The sequence below is a fragment of the Coturnix japonica genome, chromosome 6, assembly GCF_054131305.1.
Source record: "Coturnix japonica strain WE chromosome 6, WE-NBRP24, whole genome shotgun sequence".
In the NCBI taxonomy this organism is placed as follows: Eukaryota; Metazoa; Chordata; class Aves; order Galliformes; family Phasianidae; genus Coturnix; species Coturnix japonica.
In genome coordinates, this window is record NC_140668.1 from 24401750 (window position 1) to 24420350 (window position 18601).

Here is an 18601-nt window from a genome sequence, read left to right on the forward strand (position 1 = left end):
CCCATGCCCAGGGCAAACAAACACAGGGTCCTGATGTGGGTGCTGCTGTGTTGACATCTGTCTTACAGGAGGACCCACAGCCCTCCAGGACTGCAAGGCACAATCTGGGTGCAGCTCCCTGTGGCCACTGAGCCGGGCTCCAGACAGGCAGGAGAGAGATGCAGACAGCAGAGCTGGTTAGTCCAGGCTTGTTTATGGCAGGGAGTGCACTGCAGCAGGGCTGGGGCTGCTTGCAGCACAGCAGTGATGCCCTGAGGACAGCCCTAAGGAGTTATGGGGCCATTTTCTGGCTGGTACCTTGCCTCCTCCAGCCCCAAGCACTGGGAGCTTCCTTGGGGCTTGGCAGCAGTGCTGTCCCCCAGCAGCCCTGGGGTGCAGGATGAGGCTAAAACATCTCACCACCCTGGTAAGCCCCAGATCCTGCCTTGGGATGGGGGAAAGGCTGCATGCAGTGTTGGTGGAGCAAGCTGGACAAGGCCATGAGCTGTGGATCTGGCTCTGCTCTGGGCAGCAGATGGACCAGAACCCTCCAGTGATGCCCTCTGGGCTGAATCTTTGCTCCACAAAGCAGGACCCTACATAGAGCTGCTGATGTCTCTGTGGTGCACTGATGGTACAAAGGCAGAGCTCACCTGCACAGTGGTACCTACCTGGCCATGCCCTGTGCTCTGCTCACTTCAGGCCATCCCCAGTGGGGGTCTCACAGCTCTCCTGGCTGCACCACATCAGCACTGCTGCTTTCTGCTGCCCACCACCAACTCCTGAGGCCCCACTGAATTCACCAGGACACATCAATGTGGGAAAACTATGATTCTATTGGAGCACATCCCACCCCACGGACAACAACAGCCTCTCCAGCCACCTCATCAGGTCCCCCTGCTTCCACCCCACCCTTCTTTGAAGGGGAAGCACCGGAGCCCTGTACCTTCTGGCTGCTATTGAGTGCATGCAGCAGGATGGAGAGGACAGAGACACCGGCTGCGTGCATAGGATGGGTCAGCACAGAGCCCAGGGCAAAGGCTCTGTGTGCAGCAAAGCCTGCAGTGCCCAGAACAAGCTGCGCTGTGGGGGAAAGAAAAGGACAACCAAGTGCAGAGCAGCAGCATGGGGGACCTCCTGCCAGCTTGTAGTAATGGGAAAAGAAAAAGCCATGAGATCTGCGCCATCGATTCCGAGCACACAGCTGATCTCTGTGAGGAGTCAACCAGCACAGGGATGACTGTTCTCCAAACTGCACAGCGGAGACAAGTAGCTCCTCTCCCTCCAGTTTCCCTGGATGTGCCCTGGGAGCAAGAGGTGCCAACTGCGTGTTGGACACAGTGCTAACACCACAGGGTCCTTGGTCTGCCTTCCTCTCTCCTCTCCTCCCCTCCCCTGGGATGCTGATGCAGAGCAGTGCGGTGCTCGCAGCCCCATGGGCTCAGGAGTCCAACTTAATGAAGACTTTGGGCCTGGAGAAAATTTTGAGGGCTTCTTCTATCTGGGAGAGCTTCCTTTCCAGCTCCACTCGCCTCTTCTGAACGCTGAGGGTGTCTGCACGCATCGGCAGCATCACCAGCTCCTTTATCAGCTGCTCCTGGCCTGGAAAACACAAAAAGCAGCATGAGAGGAAGAGAAATTCCCTTTTTTCCTAACATTATAACCTCACTGTTCAGCTGTTAAAATGGCAGCAGCATGGGAGCAGGGACCTGCAGAGAATACCCGTCCCTGGATTGAAACCACAGCTGGAGGAGGAGGCCCAAAGCCCCAGCTCTAAGGTAACTTTGAGCAAGGGTTGGACAAGAGACCCCCAGAGATCTCTTCCAACTGCAGTATTCAAAGTACAATAGGAACCCTAATGTCAGGTCCCCTGGGCCAAGCCTGTTCCAGAAAGCCAGCCCTGTAACCTCCATGTCCCACCATGCCAAAGGATCGCTCTATCTACACACACAGCTGTAGTACAGTTATTACTGGAAGACCCCAGACTCCATGAGGCAGGAAATCGGGAAGGAAGCCTGTGCTCCTAAGCTTCACTCTCCCTAATCCTGCCTATTTTTGAGCTGGAATCCTCTTTTCTTTTCTTCTTACTCTGCTTCAGATTGCTGAGCATCTCCAGCCTCTGGCCCTCGGGCATCATGGTGTGGCCGGGTGGCGTGTCGGGGTCCGGCCGGCTTCGCAGCTGCTCCTCCATCTGTCTACGCCACTGCTCCTTCCTCTCCAGCAGGCTGCAGGGCAGACAGAAACTGGTGTCAGCACCACTGGCAGGAAGGGCTGCCCAGGAATGGAGCCCTGCTGGTCTCCACGTCACTGCCTGAAGACCACAGAGCCCCAGGCTGGCAGCACCCACACCCCCCTGCTCCATATGCCTTTGCTGTGTTGGGAAGCACTTGGATTTAGCCTGGTCCCTCGGCCATACGTACTACTGGGGGACGTGGCCCTTCTGCTTGGCGTTGTACTCCTCCTGCTCCCTCTGCTTCTGTCCCAGCAGCTCATCCAGCGCCTGCAGGGAGTGGGAGCGCCGCAGAGGGGCCCGCTTGGCATTGCGGGCGTTGTGCTTGATGAAGTTAATGCTATTGCCCTCCACCTGCAACTGAAAGTAGAGAGCGGGAGGCAGCGGGAGCTGTGCATGGCACACACAGGCAGCTGCTCTTATAAGAAGCAGAGTGAGCAGTGATATGTGTGAGATGCTGAGCGGATGCACAAAGACAGTTGTGGCGTGCAGCTCACCTTGGTTTCAGCACCCAGCGCCTGTAGAGACTCAGTGCTGGCTGCTGCTTTCATGCTGGCAGGGCTTGGGGATGGTGGTCTGCCCGGCCTGATCCCGGGGCCACAGCGAGAATATGCCCGTAGGAACTTCACAGCCTCCGGGTGAGGAGGTGGGGAGCTCTCCTGGGAAGGGTGCAGGAATAAAACAGAGAAAGGGCTCAATGGGATGATGGGGCACAGAGAAGGGGGGGGGTGAACCGCAAGCTCAGCCACAGGTTTCCATCAGACAACAACGTGCTTTTCTGCTGCGATTTGGCTGAAGTTCTGCACACAAACCACAGGCAGCAAAGACCAAACCAGATCAATGACGGCAACAAACCCACAGCTGGCAAATGAACTTGGTGAAGATGCACTAAAAGGAAGAAAAAAGAACCGCAGGAAGATCCACACAGACCACAAGTGGGATAGAGTCCCTCCTTACCAAAGCAAACTGCAGGCACGGAAGCAGAGCAGCATCACATAACCCTATAGAGATACACACCAGGGATGGGAGGCATCATCAGAGGCAGTGGTCAGCTGCACAGCAAGGTGATGCTGCTGTTAAGGAAGCAGCTGCAACTGACAGAGATGGAGGAGAAAAACCTCCACGCCAGACTTCCAGGACTTAACAGAACCAACTCCACCTGTGAGCAGGAGCCCCACACAAGATGGAGATGCATTGAAGGGAACACGTCAGCTCCAGGAGGGCCTCAGCAATGATTAAAGCAACGTGAGTCAGCCCCGGGGCCTCCGAATCCATAGAGTGCAGTAACACACCACGCAGTAACTGCACAGAGAGAACACCCCCATCCCACGGAACAAAAGAGGATCTCAATCATCCTCTGATCCTGAGGGTTTGTCAAACAAGAGCGTAGGCTTGTATTCATTCCTAAGGCACAGGTGGGCTTGCTCCTGCGTGTGGAAGGTCATAGACACCACATAGCAGGTTGGTGGTGCACCAGAAAGAAGGGGCAAGGCTTCTGGAACTGCTTGGAAATCACCTTTGTAGCACCACCTTGTTGGCTCTAGGGACACAGAATGGAGGGAAGTGATGTGGAAATGAGGAGGAACCTGAAGCTTCAGCTCAGCTATGAAGCAGCAAGGAGGGTGTTGCTCAAGTGGTGATGCCCAACACATCACCCAGCTTCTCCTTGGTGCAGTTTGGAAAGCCCCCAACAGATGCGTTACTTAAACACCAGGAAAGAAAAAACTACCCAGAGAAAGGAAAAGAAAGAAGCCAAAAGCAAAGCAAAACCTACAGGAGAGCGGACACCACTGGGATCAGAAACTGTGCCTGTTCCAGCTCAGCACACACAGTTGGTAAAACCCAACTGCGTGTCCACAGGGTCCTGAGAGCTGGCACGAAGCCTGGAACAGCCTGAAGGTTGATCTCTTCTTATCTGCCCCGGTGCCATGCAGAAAGGGTGAGGATAAGGATCTGTGGGGCACAACACCACCGGCTCTTGGCACGAGCCCCAGACGTGGAAAGCTGAGAAGCCAAGTGGCTGCACCTCAGGACAGGGATAAGCTGAGGGCTGCTCTGCACCACGCCAAGAACTGCCCTCAGATTGCTACGACAGGAGGCAGCAGGCAGAAGGGGTGATGGGATTTTATTCTTCTGACCCGCCAGGAGAGTTGAAGAGCCCCCTGGGTACACACCTGCAGTCTGGCCTTCACCTTCGACTCCACGTTCTCATATTTCTGGGATTTCCATAGAGCTTTCACAGGTTTGGGCTGGCTGCGCTCCTGGGCTCGCTCCCTCTCTTTGCACTTCTTCTGAATCTCCTTTATTCTCCTCACGTTTTCCTTCTCATGGTCCTTGGACTCTTTCCCTGCACAGTGAGGGGAGACACAGCTTTCAGCCTTCAAACGCTGCCAGCAGACGTAGGCTCCTGGATCACAACACCAGAGCTGACAGCTCCATCTCCAAATCCACCCGTGGAAACAGCAAGTCCTCCCCCCACCAAAGACCACACAATCTGTGCATTCTGCCCCCCATGCTGGGAGGGCTGACCCTGTTTTTGGAAGACCTCAGCTGGTTCCCTTCCAATTTTGGCACAGTGGTTGTGGCAACCATGATGCTGGCACCATCCAGAGCCTGGGGCAATGCCAGGATACAAAGCCAATAAGAGCCAGGCAGCACTTACTCTTTGCTGGCAGACCCCCACCAAGAGAGAGCCCATCGAGCTGCAGCAGGAGGCCAAGAGTCCCCTTCTGCCCCTTCTCCAAGTAGCCCCTCCCGCTGGGGCGGATGCGAGGGGCTGGTTGGGGCTGCTGGGCACTGCTCAAAGCACGAGCTGAGCTGGGAGCTGAATCCGTGGGGTGAGAGGTAAAATCCAACCGCTGAGCATTGCCTTCCAGCCTCCCCCGAGCTACAGAGAAAGAAAGAAACAAAAAGCAGGTTGGCACCATCTCACATCACTGCTTTCTTCAAGCAAGTGATGCCAAAGGTCCCCCTGCACCTCTGCCTCATGTTTTCCCTTCTTATAAGCACCCAAGGACTCACCTGAGAAAGGGCGTCTGTAATAGTCTGGGAAGACTGTAGGGTCTGGAGGGATGGGCCCAGAAATCTTGGATGGCCCTTCACACATTCTGCTGTCTCTGCAATGGAAACCGACCACCAGTGAGAGGTGAACTAAACACAGCTCACGGAGCCACTGCAGAGCTGCAGCTAATGTCAGAGAGCTCATACCCAGCTGCAGGGACAACCTGCAAGTAGGAAACAACCCCAAATGGACTCCATGGCTGCCCAGAGCTGTGGGTGCCCATCCCTGCAGGTGCCCCAGGCCATGGATGGACCCTGGGCAGCCTGAGCTGGGGAGCAACCAGCCTCCAACAGGGCTTGGGGCTGGGTGGGCTTTGAGGTCCCTTGTAACTCAACCGTGCTGTGATTTCATGTAGGTGAGGCAAAGGATCCAGCAGCACCACCCCTACTGCAGGACTGACCAGCACTGATCCTCAACGTCTGCCTACAGCTTCAGCACAGAAAATCTGACTCCTGGGTCTGCAATACCAACAGATTCAGCCCTATGGGAAGAGCCCCTTTTAGGATCCTCAGCATTCCAGCACTGACAGGACACAGCATCTCCCATTTCATTTAGAAACCAATAAACAACCAGTGCAAGGCTGAGCGAGCCTGACTCATAGCAACTAATGCACTGCCGTCTTCCCTGTTCAATTACCCTTGTTGACATGAGACCCATTAGCAAAAAGCTATTATTCATCTCCCAGACACAACTGCAGAGGCAATGCAAGCAGTGCAAGCACTGCACACCAGCAGGCATGTCCGGAGGCTGCTTTGTACCCAGTCATCCTGCAAAGGCTACTCCTGAAATGCTTCAGAGTCTCAGGCTGCAGTAAAACAGCACCATTCTCTTCTTATTTAACCCCTTTAAAATGGACGGAGCTAAGCCAGAATGGACTCTCTTATACCAAGAACAAAAGCATCCTCCAAGAGATGACTCCGGGATAGTTACTGGCCTTGAGACTCACATCTGATCTCGGTCTGAACTCTCCTCCAACGCCAGTAATTTAGGTGCAAAATGACAGAGTGAAAGCAGGCCCTGTAACAGAGCAGGCAATTAGAGCAGGGGGGGCTGGAGGGGGAAAGGCAGGCAGATGGGATGGGAGGTGGGGGATGGAAGGCTCCTCCTGTACCTGAACACAGGGCCCACATCCCAGTGGCACCCTGCCCTGCTGCAGGCAGCCTGCAGATGACACCCACACCCTGATTTACAAGTCACGCTGCCTCTGGCTTTGGATCTCACAAGATCACACAGCACTATGACAGTGCTTTGCCTATCTGGGTGCTCGCAGCAAACCCTCCCATGTGGGACAACAGCCCCCAGCATCCCCAGCATCATCATCATCATCATCTGGCCTTAGGATGAAGCAGCCAAACCTACAGCTCCCAAGAGCAGGATTTGCAGGTGGCTGCTTTGCTCCTATCGGTGGGACAGCAGGGCTGGAGGACGGGGCTGTTTGGAAGCTGAGGGCTGAGCAGGCTGCATCCCACCCAGCTGCAACCCCACGCAGGGACCAGAGATGCGCCCTGCAAGCAGGAGGAGAGCAGCAGGAGCACGTGGGTACAGGAGGAGCAAGGCCAGCCCTAATATGCACCTAGGAAAGCATCTGTAAAGCTGTGTTAGAAACCTGAGCATCAAAAGCAGCTGTTGCCAGCAGCAAACAGATGTACGTGAGCAGCTCCTGCTCACCCGGGCTGCGGGGGGGGCAGTGAAGCTGAGCTGCCCGCAGTTCGCTCCTCCCGGCCGTTCCTCTTCCAGCACAGCTCGGTGCCACCCACCGGAGCTGCGAGCCCGGCCGGGGAGCTGCGACCTCATGCGGAGCTGGAGCTGCGTTGTTCAAACCGGGCTTTGTGCTGCTGCGAGCCCGGTTCTGCAAAAAGCACGGGGGGAACAAAGGAATAAATGAATCCGTCTGTGGATAAACTGCGATAAGAGCTGCGATAGGAGCTGCGATAGGAGCTGCGAGCAGCAGAGCGAGACAGCCGGGGCCGAGCAAAGCGCTCGTGGCGATTGGGCCGTTGGCTCCTTCCCTACCGTTATGGGCGGAAGGAACCGGGTCAGAACCGCTGCGGGAGGACGGGATGGGATGGGATGGATGTGATGGGATGGGGGAGGATGGAGGCACCCGCCGGGCTCCGGCCGCACCGCACGCACCCACCGCGCTCCGGGCAACCGCCGCTTCCGCCGGGGGGGGATGGTGGGGCCGTGCCGGGCTGAGCCCCGCCTGCACGGAGGTGTGGGCACGATGGGCGGCTCGGATCGGCCCCCTAAGGGCCGGGCTTAGCGCCGCGCTGTTGCTGCGTTCCCCCGGTAACGCCCCCCCCGTCCATCCCGCAGCCTCCTCCCGGCCGCTGTCGGATCCCGGCGCTGCTCCATGTCCGCCCCCCCGCAGGACGCAAAGTGAGGCGGCCCGTCCCCTTCGGGAGCCGGCTTCGTGCTGCACCGACCGCCGTGTTGAGCCGCACGGCGCAGCGCTGGCCATGGCCTGCAGCACATCCCTGTCCCGCAGGACTCACCTGCACGCGTTGCAGGACCCCGGTTTGCAGCCCCCCGCTGCTGAGGGCGATGCCAACCCCGCTGCCGAGCCGCAGGGAAAGAGCAAGAAGAGGAAAAGCACGAGCAACACGCAGCCGTGCAAAAAGGTCCCACTTCGGGACGCGCTGGGTGAGCACCCATAGGGAACAGGGCAGCAGGTCGGAGCTCCGTCATCTTTCAGCTCCCTTCCAGCCTAAACCGTTCTGTGATTCCCCTCCAGGCCGGCTGCCACGTCTGCGGCCCTTGTATCAGTACATCAACCTCAGCACGGAGCTGATGTGCCCAGCAGGGGAAGGGGAAGGCAGGCAGCAGGTAGGGCAGCTGCTCCAGGGCTGGAGAGAGAAGTCCAGCAAGGCTCAGTGAGCACAATGCATGGTTGGGAGCCCCTCTGACATGCAGGGCCAGGCACAGAGCACTCTGTGCCAACCAGGCCAGCAAGGAGGGGAATGACTTGCCAGCAGGTCATGGCAATGGGGAGGGAGCAGAGATGTGCAGGATGCTGTGGCATCATCAGAGATGGAGGCTTTGCCCTCGTGTGTGCCACTCTGGGTGTTCCCAGGGGCCCCAGTGCAGGCATAAAGGAGGTCTCCCAGTTCAGGAACAGCTTCAAAGCAGATCCAGCACCAGCAGGAATGAAGTCAGACCGATCTGTGAATGAAGGCAGGGACTCTTCCAGGTGAGCTCAGGAGACATTATCTCACCTGCTTTCCGTAGCACACAGCCAGCACTGACAGGAGATGCTCTGAGCTGCAGCAGGATCAGCAATCCTCTACCTGGAAAGCATTGCAGGAAGATGCAGAACTGCCACTGGTGCAGCTGGAGGGAACAGCGCGTCATTTACACCCATCTGCTTCCTTCCTTCAGCCCACAGCCGATGAGTGCTCAGAGCCAAGGACCAAGCAAGCTCCCACCCTTTAGAACAGCACATCAGGACACTTGTTTATGTTGAAAGGAAATAAATACCTGCAAGTAAATGTCTCATTTAGAGACTGAGCAAAGAATGGGCCCAGCAAACTCATGAGGGTGTTGCTCCTTAGCAAATTCATTCATCACAATGGTCAGTGTGGGAGGCCCATGATAAACAGGGGATCTCTGGGACCACTGACTCCAGAACAGCTTTAAGGTGAGAGGAAAAGCAAAGTGGTGGGGATAGCTCTGTGCTGCCCAAGGGGGAAAGCAAGTCCCATCACAAGATCCATCTCCTGCTTCATCACACCTGGTGTGTTCAGCTCTATGATGGAGGTTTTGGCTCAGCTAAATCACACACAGGCACCCAGCTGCACGAAGAATGCCCTTAACAAACAACCCAGATACTTTTATTTATTTCTGTAGAAAACAAAGTCAGATAGTTTTCAGGAAGGGCCAGCTGATGAAACAGCGGTTTGCATGTTAACGTACATAAATACACGGGGTTACCATTTTAGTGGGAAATGCATTAAAAAAAGCTTTTCAAGTAGACAAAATAAACATAGTAAAATTGTACTGTCCCTTCCACATACCTGCCCCAGGGAGAAACTCTTCTCCATGTGAACAGACTGCCAACAGCCACGAGGGCAGGCAGGACCACAGGGTTGATATCCAGTGTTTGAGGTTCAAGGCAGACTCTAGAGCCATCAGCGTGTGTAGTGTGACAGCTTCCCAGCCAGCACATAGGAGAGCTACGAGAGGTAGGCAAGACCTCCTTACCTCCACCATCACATCCATGGAAGGTTAAGGTTTAACAGCTTCGTTGGCAGCGACATCCTGAGCCTCATCTGTGAGCATGGGAGGAGCTCAGGAAGGCAGAGAAGCGAGGAGGTGGCCCTGCAGGCACAGCTCTGATGCTGCCAGGCAGTAAAACACAACTGGTGGACATGGAGCTTATGCAGGAAGGCTGCTGGATGCAGTCAGCGTCACGAGGAGAATGAAAAACGTCTGCAGGTATGGGGAGAAAAGCACAAGGCGTCACAGATTCCCCCACCGCCATCACTGTGGATCTCACAGCACCCTTTAAATAACATACTGGTTTAAATTACTTAGAAAAACGCCTGCTGTACGCAGAAAGCCAACGGCGGATCCTTATTCTACAGACTGGATCCTGTTCCTTCTGGTCTTTGTCCTATGGCAGTTCAGAGGTGTGTCATGTCCACAAACCCTTTAATAAAGTATTACCGAGAAGTAAAACTAAATCAGGCTCCAAGAGAGAAGGCAAAGGCAGCTGAGCAACAGATGCGCCCAGATCCCTCTCTCCTCACTCTCACTTTAGGACTGTTAAAACAAGCCATGCAGTGGCACAGACCCCACGCTTCACTTCACTACCACGAGTGCAAATGGCAATTCAAGTTTTCCTAAGACTCCAAGACGAGAAATAAACATCTGCAAAACTGGAACGTCTCAAATCAAACCTGTTTCCATCTGAGCGTGGCGTTATTTTACAGGCTTTAAAAAAAACAACCCAACAACAAGAAACTCCAATTATTAAATAGGAATCTTAAAAACTCAAGAGGACTTTTAGAGCTGCAGCTGGAGGCATTCAATGTCATTCAATGTCATTCAGTGTCCCAAAGCAGGGATGCTCAGAGGTTATTCCTTTGCAGCGCCTCGCACAGGTTCTGGTTGGCATCTGGTTCCTCCGTCATCACCTCCACAGCCTCCCATTCCCCCGACCTGCTGGATTTCTTAATGGCTTCCACTACGCTCTGCATGTACAAGCCATCTTCAAATGAAGCTGCCATGGAGACGGGCTGGTGATCCCACGTCCGGCGATCCTCCTGCTCTTGGAAAGACTGCCGCAGCGCTTGCACCATGTACACCATTCCTTTCAGGTAGAGCAGCGGGATGTCTTTAAAGCCCTTGTCCAAAAGGCCTTTGCTGACAGTCAGAGAGTCGGTGAGCAGCAGCTCTTCTTGCAGGGCCGTGTTCTTCTGCCCATACAAGTCCGTGCCGCGCGCTACGAGGCGGCCGCTGGACCCCACCACCATCACCTCGTGAACGAACGATCCGGGCATGTTGAAGTTGAGAGTCACAGTGCAACACACACCTTCACTCATCAGCATCTGGAAAAAGCAGAAGTCGTCGCTGGTGACGTGCCGGATCCCGCTTATGGCCGTGTTCTGCTTCACAAAAGTCTTGAGCAGGCCGTGGACCTTCTGGGCCCTCCTGCCCACGAGGTGGCTCAGCAGGTCGATGATGTAGGTGCCCATGGTGTGCAAGCCGCCTCCCCCCATCAGCTCGTCGCAGATCCAGCTGTACTTGTGGCTGAGCAGGCTCCCCCCGTAGACCCGCACGTCGCAGATCATCACGTTGCCCACGTAGTGCTCTTCTATCAGCTGCTTCATCTTCACAAAGGCAGGCAAGAAACGGAGGACGTTGCCGACGATGCTCATCAGCTTGGGGTAATACCTGGCAGCCGTCACCATCCTGAAGGCGTCCACCGAGGTAGCAGCTTTCTCACAGATCACATTCTTCCCTATTCCTGCAACACAAAGGCCAAGAAACGGCATAGCACACGTGAGCAAGAAATGCTGACGAGCCCCCAAGGTTGCCAGGAAGCTGCAGTTTGTGGGCTTTCAAAAGCAAAGGTCTGGGAACTAAAATAGGAACAAGACTCCAAGTGCTTCCAAGATGCTTTCATTGCAGAGCTGACAAACACCCACAGAGCTCCAAATACAGAGAGAGGATTTTTACATCACGGCAGATGAACTCCGACAGCTCTTTGTACCGTTTAAGTGCTGCAGCTATAAAACCATGTGAATGGCTGTGCAGCCAGAGGAAGAAAATCAACATAAATGAGCAGAGGGGAGGTTTGATTTTGTGTTTTACCATCGCTATGAATTTATTAACAGACTCAGAGAAATTGAAGGAACACAACACTTAAGAGAAGGGAGGTTTAGGTCAGGTGGTAGGAAAGAAGCTGTAACTTAGAGGGTGGTGATGCATTGGAACATGATGCCCAGAGAGATGTGGGTTCCCCATCCATGGAGGCATTCAAGGCCAGGTTGGATGTGGCTCTGGGCAGCCTGAGCTAGGAGAAAAACAACAACTGGTCTCTTCCAAACGCTGTATTAGGAAGGGGTGGGGAGGTGAAGGCACATACAAAGTGCCCCATGCAGCCCTCAGCATCTTCCCCACACACAGCTCAGAGCAAACCCCTCACTGCAGCCCACTGAAGCCCTCCTAGGACACTAGAGTCAGTCTTACTCCCTGAGACCTCTCTTACGTTTGTCCTTATCCAGCATCAGGCTGGTCTGATGAAACCCACACCCCAGCTTTGTTCCTCTTAGCACAAGTTATAACGTTGACTCTAACCACTAAAGCCATCTACCTTCTGTAAATACACCCATGTACACCTGCACACCTATAAATACACCCATGCCATCAGATGGAAGCCCCAGCTGTCAATTCCTCTCAGTAATGCACCCAAGGCTGCACCCAGATGTCCAACTAAACCACTGCTGAAGCAGCAGAGCACTGCTGTGCCCATTGTACAACACTGGGAGCATCCAAGGAGCCTTCACAAACAAGCAGCTGTTGGTCAGCAGCCTCTCAACAAATAGAAGCTCATTCCCAAACACATCCCTTCGTGTCACGTCTTGTTTGCATGTGGTTTGCAAAGATCTCTGTGCTGCTGGTCACAGAGATGGGAAGCGCAACATGCAAAGAGCACAGCACGCTTGTTTGGCCTGTTTCAAGAACAGGAAACGTGTGTTTGTCCCAGGACACAGCAGTGATAAGAGCCCTCTCTGACTCCTTCCTCCACAGTTAACATATCCACACTACAATCTGCAGGGACTCCACAAAACCAGAAGGCCAATTAACCTCCTTTGGAAGGTTCCTTAAGCAACGTAAATCAAGAAAGACAAGTGCAAAGCTCCTCTGCAGCCACCCCAGGCTGCACACTGGGCTCCCTGTGTGAAGCATTACCCATCCTGGAGAGGTTTCTGATGCTTTGCCTGCTGAACCTCATGGCACACATCACACATTACCATCCCCTCAGCCTGAACTCGGCCCCAGGCTCACCTCGCATTGAGGTGCCTGCATTTCAGCTGGGGGGCATCCACCACAAAGCTGCCATCTGAGTTCCTCTGAGATCAAAAAGCAGCACAGATTTTAGCAGAGCTTCTCGCTTTACCTGTTATGGAGATAGACCAGAAGATTACTCTCATCTGGGCTTTGATCGGGTGCACGAACTCAGTCCAGGCTTATTCCTTTACCCCTGCCGCACCGGGGCTTGTTTACTAACGTCTGTCAGTAATTAACTTATGCAAACAAAATAGCACAGCCTGGAAGCTACTAAAACACCAATCTATTATCACCAACCATTGGCAGCCAAGCCTTTCCCCATGACAAACATCTGAACGCTCGGAGCAAACACACTCACCATCTGCCCATCCTCATTTCGTGCTCCCACAGCGCAGTGAACACTTCACCCTTCCCTGTTTCAACTACAGGTTGGGTGTGCAGCGACAGGACAAGGGGGAATGGACTTAAACTGAGCCGGGGGAGGCTTAGGTTGGGTATTAGGGGGGTTATTGATGCAGAGGGTGGCGATGCACTGAACATGTTGCCCAAGGCGCAGTGATGCCCCATCCCTGCAGGTGTTCAGGGCCAGGCTGGATGTGGCTCTGTGCTGTAAGACAGAACAGGTACCTAAAGCCTTGACCGCGATCTGCCGGGTGAGCGGCGGGGGAATGTGGATGCAGACCAGATCCACGTCCTGGTGCAGCAGCACGTCGTCGGTGCGGCTGGTGTAGAAGGCGATGCTCATTTCCTGGGCCAGCTGCTTGGCTTCTTCTTCCGTCTTTCCCCACAGCGCCTCCACGTTGAACCCCTCGTCTCTCAGCAGTGGGATGAGGAGGCGGGCGGTGCTGCCGGCCCCGAACACCCCCACACCGGGCAGCTTCATCGTGCGGCCTCAGGGCTGGGGGGCACTAAGGGCCTGCACGGGAACGCCCGGCTGCTCTGCGTCCTGCCGCATCCTCGGGCCCTACGGGACGCAAAGCGACACGCTCAGCAGCGCCCACGGGCACGGCGCGCACCCGCGTGTCCCCCCCCCCGCCCGAGCTGCCCTTACCCGCCGCGGGGGCGCGCAGCTCGCCGCCCGCTCCTCCTGCACGCAGCGCATCGCGGCGCCGGGCGCGCTCCCGCGGCGGCGGCTGCACGCTCCCGATGCGGCCGGGCCCGCGCATGCGCAGAAGGCCGCCCCGCTGTTTGGACAGCGCGTGCCCGTGGCCGCCCAACCTCAGAAAATGGCGGCGCCCTAAGCGGCTTCCGAGCCTGGGGAAGGCGTGGCCAATCAGGAGGCGGGTCAAGGAAGAGAGGCGGGATTTCTGCAGACGGGCGGAGCCGGCAGCCAATCGGAGGGCGGTGCGGCGGCCGGACGGTGAGGGCAGCTTAAAGGCCGCGCGTGGCTGCCAGCTCTGCCCACCGCGGTGTCGTGGGGGGACGCGGGCGGCTCATCCGCCATCCGTGTCCCGTTCTCATAGCCCAGAACGGCCCCAGTGGGTTGTACAGGCCCACAGTGCTCATCCAGTGCCACCCCCACTGTGTGCAGGGCCAATAAAGACACAGCGAGGGAAACAGAACGTGTGGGCTGAGGTGTAAACCATTTACTAAGACAGAAAGAAGAAAGACACACATATATACACATACATATTACAATAAGTTCTGTTGGACTAACTTGGTTGCCTCATAGACAAGGCCGCCCATCTGATGGACGGGTTGCTGTTAACCAGCTGGTTGCTGCCGCCCTCAGCTCCATTAGAGCGGCTTGATTTCCATGTACACCACCTCCGAGGCTGCAGGCACTGCCCCTGTCCTGTCAAAGATCAGCTTCGCATACGTCACATCTTCCGTCTGAGGAGCTGGGGGGGGCTGCAGGGGAAGAGAGCAGTGAGCAGAGCCTTGGCTCTGTGTTGTGCAGTGCCCAGGGACTGACATGGGTTATTTGCCATTGCCCTTTCAGTTGTTATTCACATTGCCAATGCTTTTTGTTGGGGGGGGACGACATGGCACATGAGAAGCTCTCTTTGCCTTACCGTGCTGAGCTGGCTCATCTCTGCTGCGTGCTTGCTTTCAGGAGTCCCTAAAGAGAAGATAACATCGAGTGCTGTTATGTTTAACACCTGCACGGCTGGGGTTTCCCACTGCTTGTTTTGCCCATGAAGAAGATGCTCCCCAGCTCCCACAGCGGCACAGCCCATGTTCAGCCTTACCTTTAGCATTGCTTTGCTTTCTTCTGCACAGGCACACCAAAATACAGAGCAGGAAGAGAAGAGTCACGACCGCTAAGCTGGGGATGCCGTATATGTAGGCGATGGTTATGAGATCTGAGGAGCACAGGAACGTGTGTGAGCTGCTGTCCCCACAGCAGGCTCCAGGTTTGGGCTCATGGCTGCTCACCTTTATGCATCCGAGGCTCACGGGTTGGAGGCATCTCGGGTTCAGAGCCTGGAAACAGGGACATGTGTGAGCACCCAGACAGAGGCAGTGGCACCCACAGGGAGAAGCAGTGGCACTTACTGGGAACCATCCCTTGGCTGGTGTTTTCACTGTCTGTGAAGCTGCTGCTTGACACATTACACATGGTGGGCTCTGTGCTGACTGCATCCTTGCAGTACCCCGAGGGGTTACCACGAGGCTCTGGACATGTCCACCACCTCACATGCATGGTCTCATTCTCTGGCTGGAACATGAACCTACACAGCGCGACGGCTGAAGGAAACAAAGCAACAAGTGGCTGCACCTTGCAGCAGATACATCCCACCAGCACACACTGCCCACAGAACATACATGACATAACTGTGCCCCCTCCAGCAGCTGCCATTCATGAGCCGCAGTCACATCCCACCCACCTCACACAGCCCATCTCTGGCTCACCCCCACTATAGGTATAAGAGGTCCGGTATCTTTTGCATGGGCAGTTCTTGTTTCCAACATCCCAACAGTGTGAAATCTTCATAATGCATGTGTAGTTTCCAGCATGCTTTTCATTTATGCTTGCAAAGGTGAGGTTGGAAGAACCATTTCCCTCTTGTGGATGAGTCTCCATTACCATCTTCTCCTCCTTCTTTTTGTTTAGGATGCTACACCACACCAGCTCCTTGTGAGGGCTGTTTGGCATACAGTGGAGGGTGAGATTTGACCCTATGGACACATCCGTGGTTTGCTGGGACTGGTGAGCCAGTTCTGCAGAAAAAGAAGCATGGAGGTTGTGTTTGTGCTGTGAAACACCCACATCCTCCTTGCGGAGCCCCAGCCTGTTTGCTGTCCCAGTGGCTGGGCACATGCAGTGAAGGCACTGGTGCCTACGGGGAGTTAAAAGCTGCAGGAGCACAGGGCAGGCAGAAAAGCAGCTCTGTCCCAAACCTCCTGTAGGTGTGTTATTGATGCATAGATGGAAGAGCTCAAAGAGGCAGCAACTGCCCTGCAGGCAGCCTTGGAGGGGCTGGTGCTGCAGCGCTGTGATCCTTCCACACTCCCAACAGAGCTGAGAGCAGATGCACCCAGCTGCCCACAAGTCCCCAGGCAGCAGCAGTGCCCCACTCTCCCCCCTCCTCCAACACCTGCACTTACCAGTGGATGGCCATGCAAGGAGCAGCAGGGAAAGGATGCCCTTCAGCACCGGGATGCTCATGGCTCCTTCCTTGGCTCCGAAAGACCTCCAGCATCCAAATCACACGCAGTGGAGGGGTGGAGGCTGCATCCTCCCAGCACAGCGCAGGCAGTTCCTGTTTCACGCTCACCCTCTGCTTGGGTTCCTGACGTGAGCTTCAGCCCAGTTTTATCCCCTGGTTCTGTTGCTTGATTCCATCTTTGTTCTTGTCTCAGCCACGTGCCCAGGTCACACACAGACACACCACAGGTGCTGCTGGTTCCACCCCGCTGCTCCCAGCCCCCAGCATGGATGGGTGAAGTGCACACCCCATGGGCACAGCAGGAAGGACTTCCCCATTCCCATCACCCAGAGCAGGGGACAGATCCAGCTGAGGAAGTGCTGCTCCTGCTGCCCATGGTCTTTGTTAACCTGCTGCTATCAGACATAGCCCTGTGGGAGCAATGCTTGCTCTGCTCCCTCTTACCCTCCTCCCAAGTGCCATTTGCTGCCATTTATTTTCACATCAGCATCTTACATCAGGTATTCTCACCAGAACTACCTGTCCCTTCTCATCTTCCTTCTGTAAGGCACTGAATATTGTCCCAGCACAGCATCCATCAAGCTGACACAAGCAACAAGCTGTCCTGCTGGGCACCGAGTTCACCACGAGCAATGTGCCCCAGCTGCCAACAAGGCCCATAGTATCCTGCATTAGGAGCATTGGCAGCAGGCTGAGGTGACTTTAAATACACAAAAAGAGAACTAGCCCTAAAATGGAGCTCTGAGGAACCCCACCAGTGACCAGCCTGATGGAACCCCATGTGTTGTAACCCAACAGCTCACCCTTCTCATTGCAAAATAACTGAGCTCCTGCAATGACATCTTAGTACCCTGGGAGTTAAAATCGAGGACTGCAGAAGGTTCTCTGCTTGTGCAACTGCATCAAACACCAGAGGAAGGCAGAGGAGGCTCAGCCCGTTGCTTCACCAGGAGGAAAAACCACAACGATGTGACAGCAAAGGCATTCAGAATGCTGCCTCTATCTCACACCTGAGTGTGGTGGGGTCGGGCACAGAAGGGGCACACAGGAGCAAGCCAAAACCACGGAGAACCCCAATAAAGAAGCAAGCAAGACGTGGAGTTACTTACCGTGACAACATGAGGAACTGGCTGAGATAATCTCTTGAAATCTCAAGGGCTTTGGCAAGAGCAAGCAGGAAATGTGGGGATCTGCCTTTGTAGATTACGGGGGTTAAAATCCGGAACTGAGCTTCAGAATTTCAAGTTCTCAGAAAGATGTCATCAGACTGGACACAACACAGGCATCAATGCCTACATGAACGTGGGGTGATAAACACAGCACCTTGCTCACTGCATGCTGAGAAAAGGATCTCTCTCCATGTCCAAGAGTGGAAATGGCAATGGGAACCCATATGGGATGGAGAAGGAGCGGATCCCAGGGGAGAAACCTGGGCAGGGCAAAGGGAAATAATGAACAGCAAAGCAAACCAAGAAGCAGGATTGCTCCTGAGGGATGGGTGGTTGGCAAAGAGGAGGGAAAGCAGGAGAGTTTGGGGAAGAACAACGGAAAGATGGAGGGAAGCAGTGGTGAAATGATAAGAGGAGGCAGTAAAAGGGTCAAGAGATGAAGAGGATGGGGGAGGAAAATGGCTCAGACCAAGAAAGCCATTGATTCATAGAATCAAACTGATTTAGATTGGAAAAGAGCCTCAGAATTGATGACTCCATCCATCAGCCTGACCTGCTGAGCCCCAGCACTGCAGCACATCCTCTCCACCTACAGAGGAGCCTAGAATCAAGGCTGGAAAAGACCATTCAGATCATCCAAGCACCAACCTGTCCCTACCATGGCCACTATCCAGGAAGGGGACTAAAAGGATGAATACTCCTCAAAGCCAGCATGATGGCAGTAGAGTCCCACCAGATATCCCACTGCCAGAGTCTGTCCCCGTCTGAGGGCCTCTCAGACAGCAATACTGTCTGAAGAGAACAAGATTATACAGTCTTAACCATCATTAACTGAACTCTGCAGTATCTGAAAGTGTTTCCAGCTTGTTTAAATTCCAGCGCTGTGAATCATGGTGAAACAAAAGCCTCCACCACCTCCTCCGGCTCTTATCTTATTTGCCCCTGAAAGGAAAGCAGAGCTCACTTTAAGGCCTGCCTTTATCATTGATAAACTCAGCTCCCTGTTTGGAAGGCACGCTGTGCTCCCACTGCT

The 18601-nt window shown here is 54.8% G+C and overlaps 4 protein-coding genes across 34 annotated transcripts; 1 reads left to right on the forward strand and 3 right to left on the reverse strand.

Annotated features, from left to right (window-relative positions):
• Positions 1–795: 795 nt before the first annotated feature.
• Positions 796–8620, reverse strand: ENKD1 (enkurin domain containing 1). Of its 26 annotated transcripts, none has more exons than XM_085551723.1 (10): positions 7404–7459; positions 6939–7119; positions 6217–6287; positions 5231–5325; positions 4872–5096; positions 4384–4556; positions 2707–2868; positions 2400–2569; positions 2068–2204; positions 796–1581 (listed from the first exon to the last, which is right to left on the reverse strand). In XM_085551723.1, the coding sequence occupies exons 2-10, from the start codon at positions 7062–7064 to the stop codon at positions 1421–1423; spliced, it is 1320 nt and encodes a 439-aa protein (XP_085407849.1). In that variant the 5' UTR covers positions 7065–7119; positions 7404–7459; the 3' UTR covers positions 796–1420. The 26 variants fall into 26 exon arrangements, 25 of the variants coding, with proteins under 25 accessions (XP_085407849.1, XP_085407856.1, XP_085407861.1 ...); XM_085551730.1 differs by having other exon boundaries at positions 6877–7119; XM_085551735.1 differs by having other exon boundaries at positions 6205–6287; positions 6877–7119.
• C6H16orf86 (chromosome 6 C16orf86 homolog) lies at positions 7063–8765 on the forward strand. Its single transcript, XM_085550602.1, has 5 exons — positions 7063–7116; positions 7206–7305; positions 7587–7913; positions 8005–8096; positions 8499–8765. Exons 1-5 carry the CDS (start codon positions 7063–7065, stop codon positions 8700–8702), a joined length of 777 nt encoding a protein of 258 aa, XP_085406728.1. The 3' UTR covers positions 8703–8765.
• Positions 8766–9073: 308 nt separating this feature from the next.
• On the reverse strand, positions 9074–13908 carry GFOD2 (Gfo/Idh/MocA-like oxidoreductase domain containing 2). Of its 4 annotated transcripts, none has more exons than XM_015873751.3 (3): positions 13837–13908; positions 13413–13749; positions 9074–11238 (listed from the first exon to the last, which is right to left on the reverse strand). In XM_015873751.3, exons 2-3 carry the CDS (start codon positions 13666–13668, stop codon positions 10340–10342), a joined length of 1155 nt encoding a protein of 384 aa, XP_015729237.1. In that variant the 5' UTR covers positions 13669–13749; positions 13837–13908; the 3' UTR covers positions 9074–10339. The 4 variants fall into 4 exon arrangements, with proteins under 4 accessions (XP_015729237.1, XP_085407872.1, XP_015729239.1 ...); XM_085551746.1 differs by having other exon boundaries at positions 13144–13749; XM_015873753.3 differs by having other exon boundaries at positions 13144–13908.
• A 441-nt stretch (positions 13909–14349) lies between these two features.
• Positions 14350–18573, reverse strand: LOC107319126 (uncharacterized). 3 transcript variants are annotated; one of them, XM_015873761.3, is made up of 7 exons: positions 16338–18573; positions 15642–15950; positions 15285–15476; positions 15165–15212; positions 14978–15091; positions 14801–14847; positions 14350–14636 (listed from the first exon to the last, which is right to left on the reverse strand). In XM_015873761.3, exons 1-7 carry the CDS (start codon positions 16396–16398, stop codon positions 14523–14525), a joined length of 885 nt encoding a protein of 294 aa, XP_015729247.2. In that variant the 5' UTR covers positions 16399–18573; the 3' UTR covers positions 14350–14522. The 3 variants fall into 3 exon arrangements, with proteins under 3 accessions (XP_015729247.2, XP_085407865.1, XP_085407866.1); XM_085551739.1 differs by having other exon boundaries at positions 15642–18573; XM_085551740.1 differs by lacking the exon at positions 16338–18573 and having other exon boundaries at positions 15617–15731.
• Positions 18574–18601: the final 28 nt, after the last annotated feature.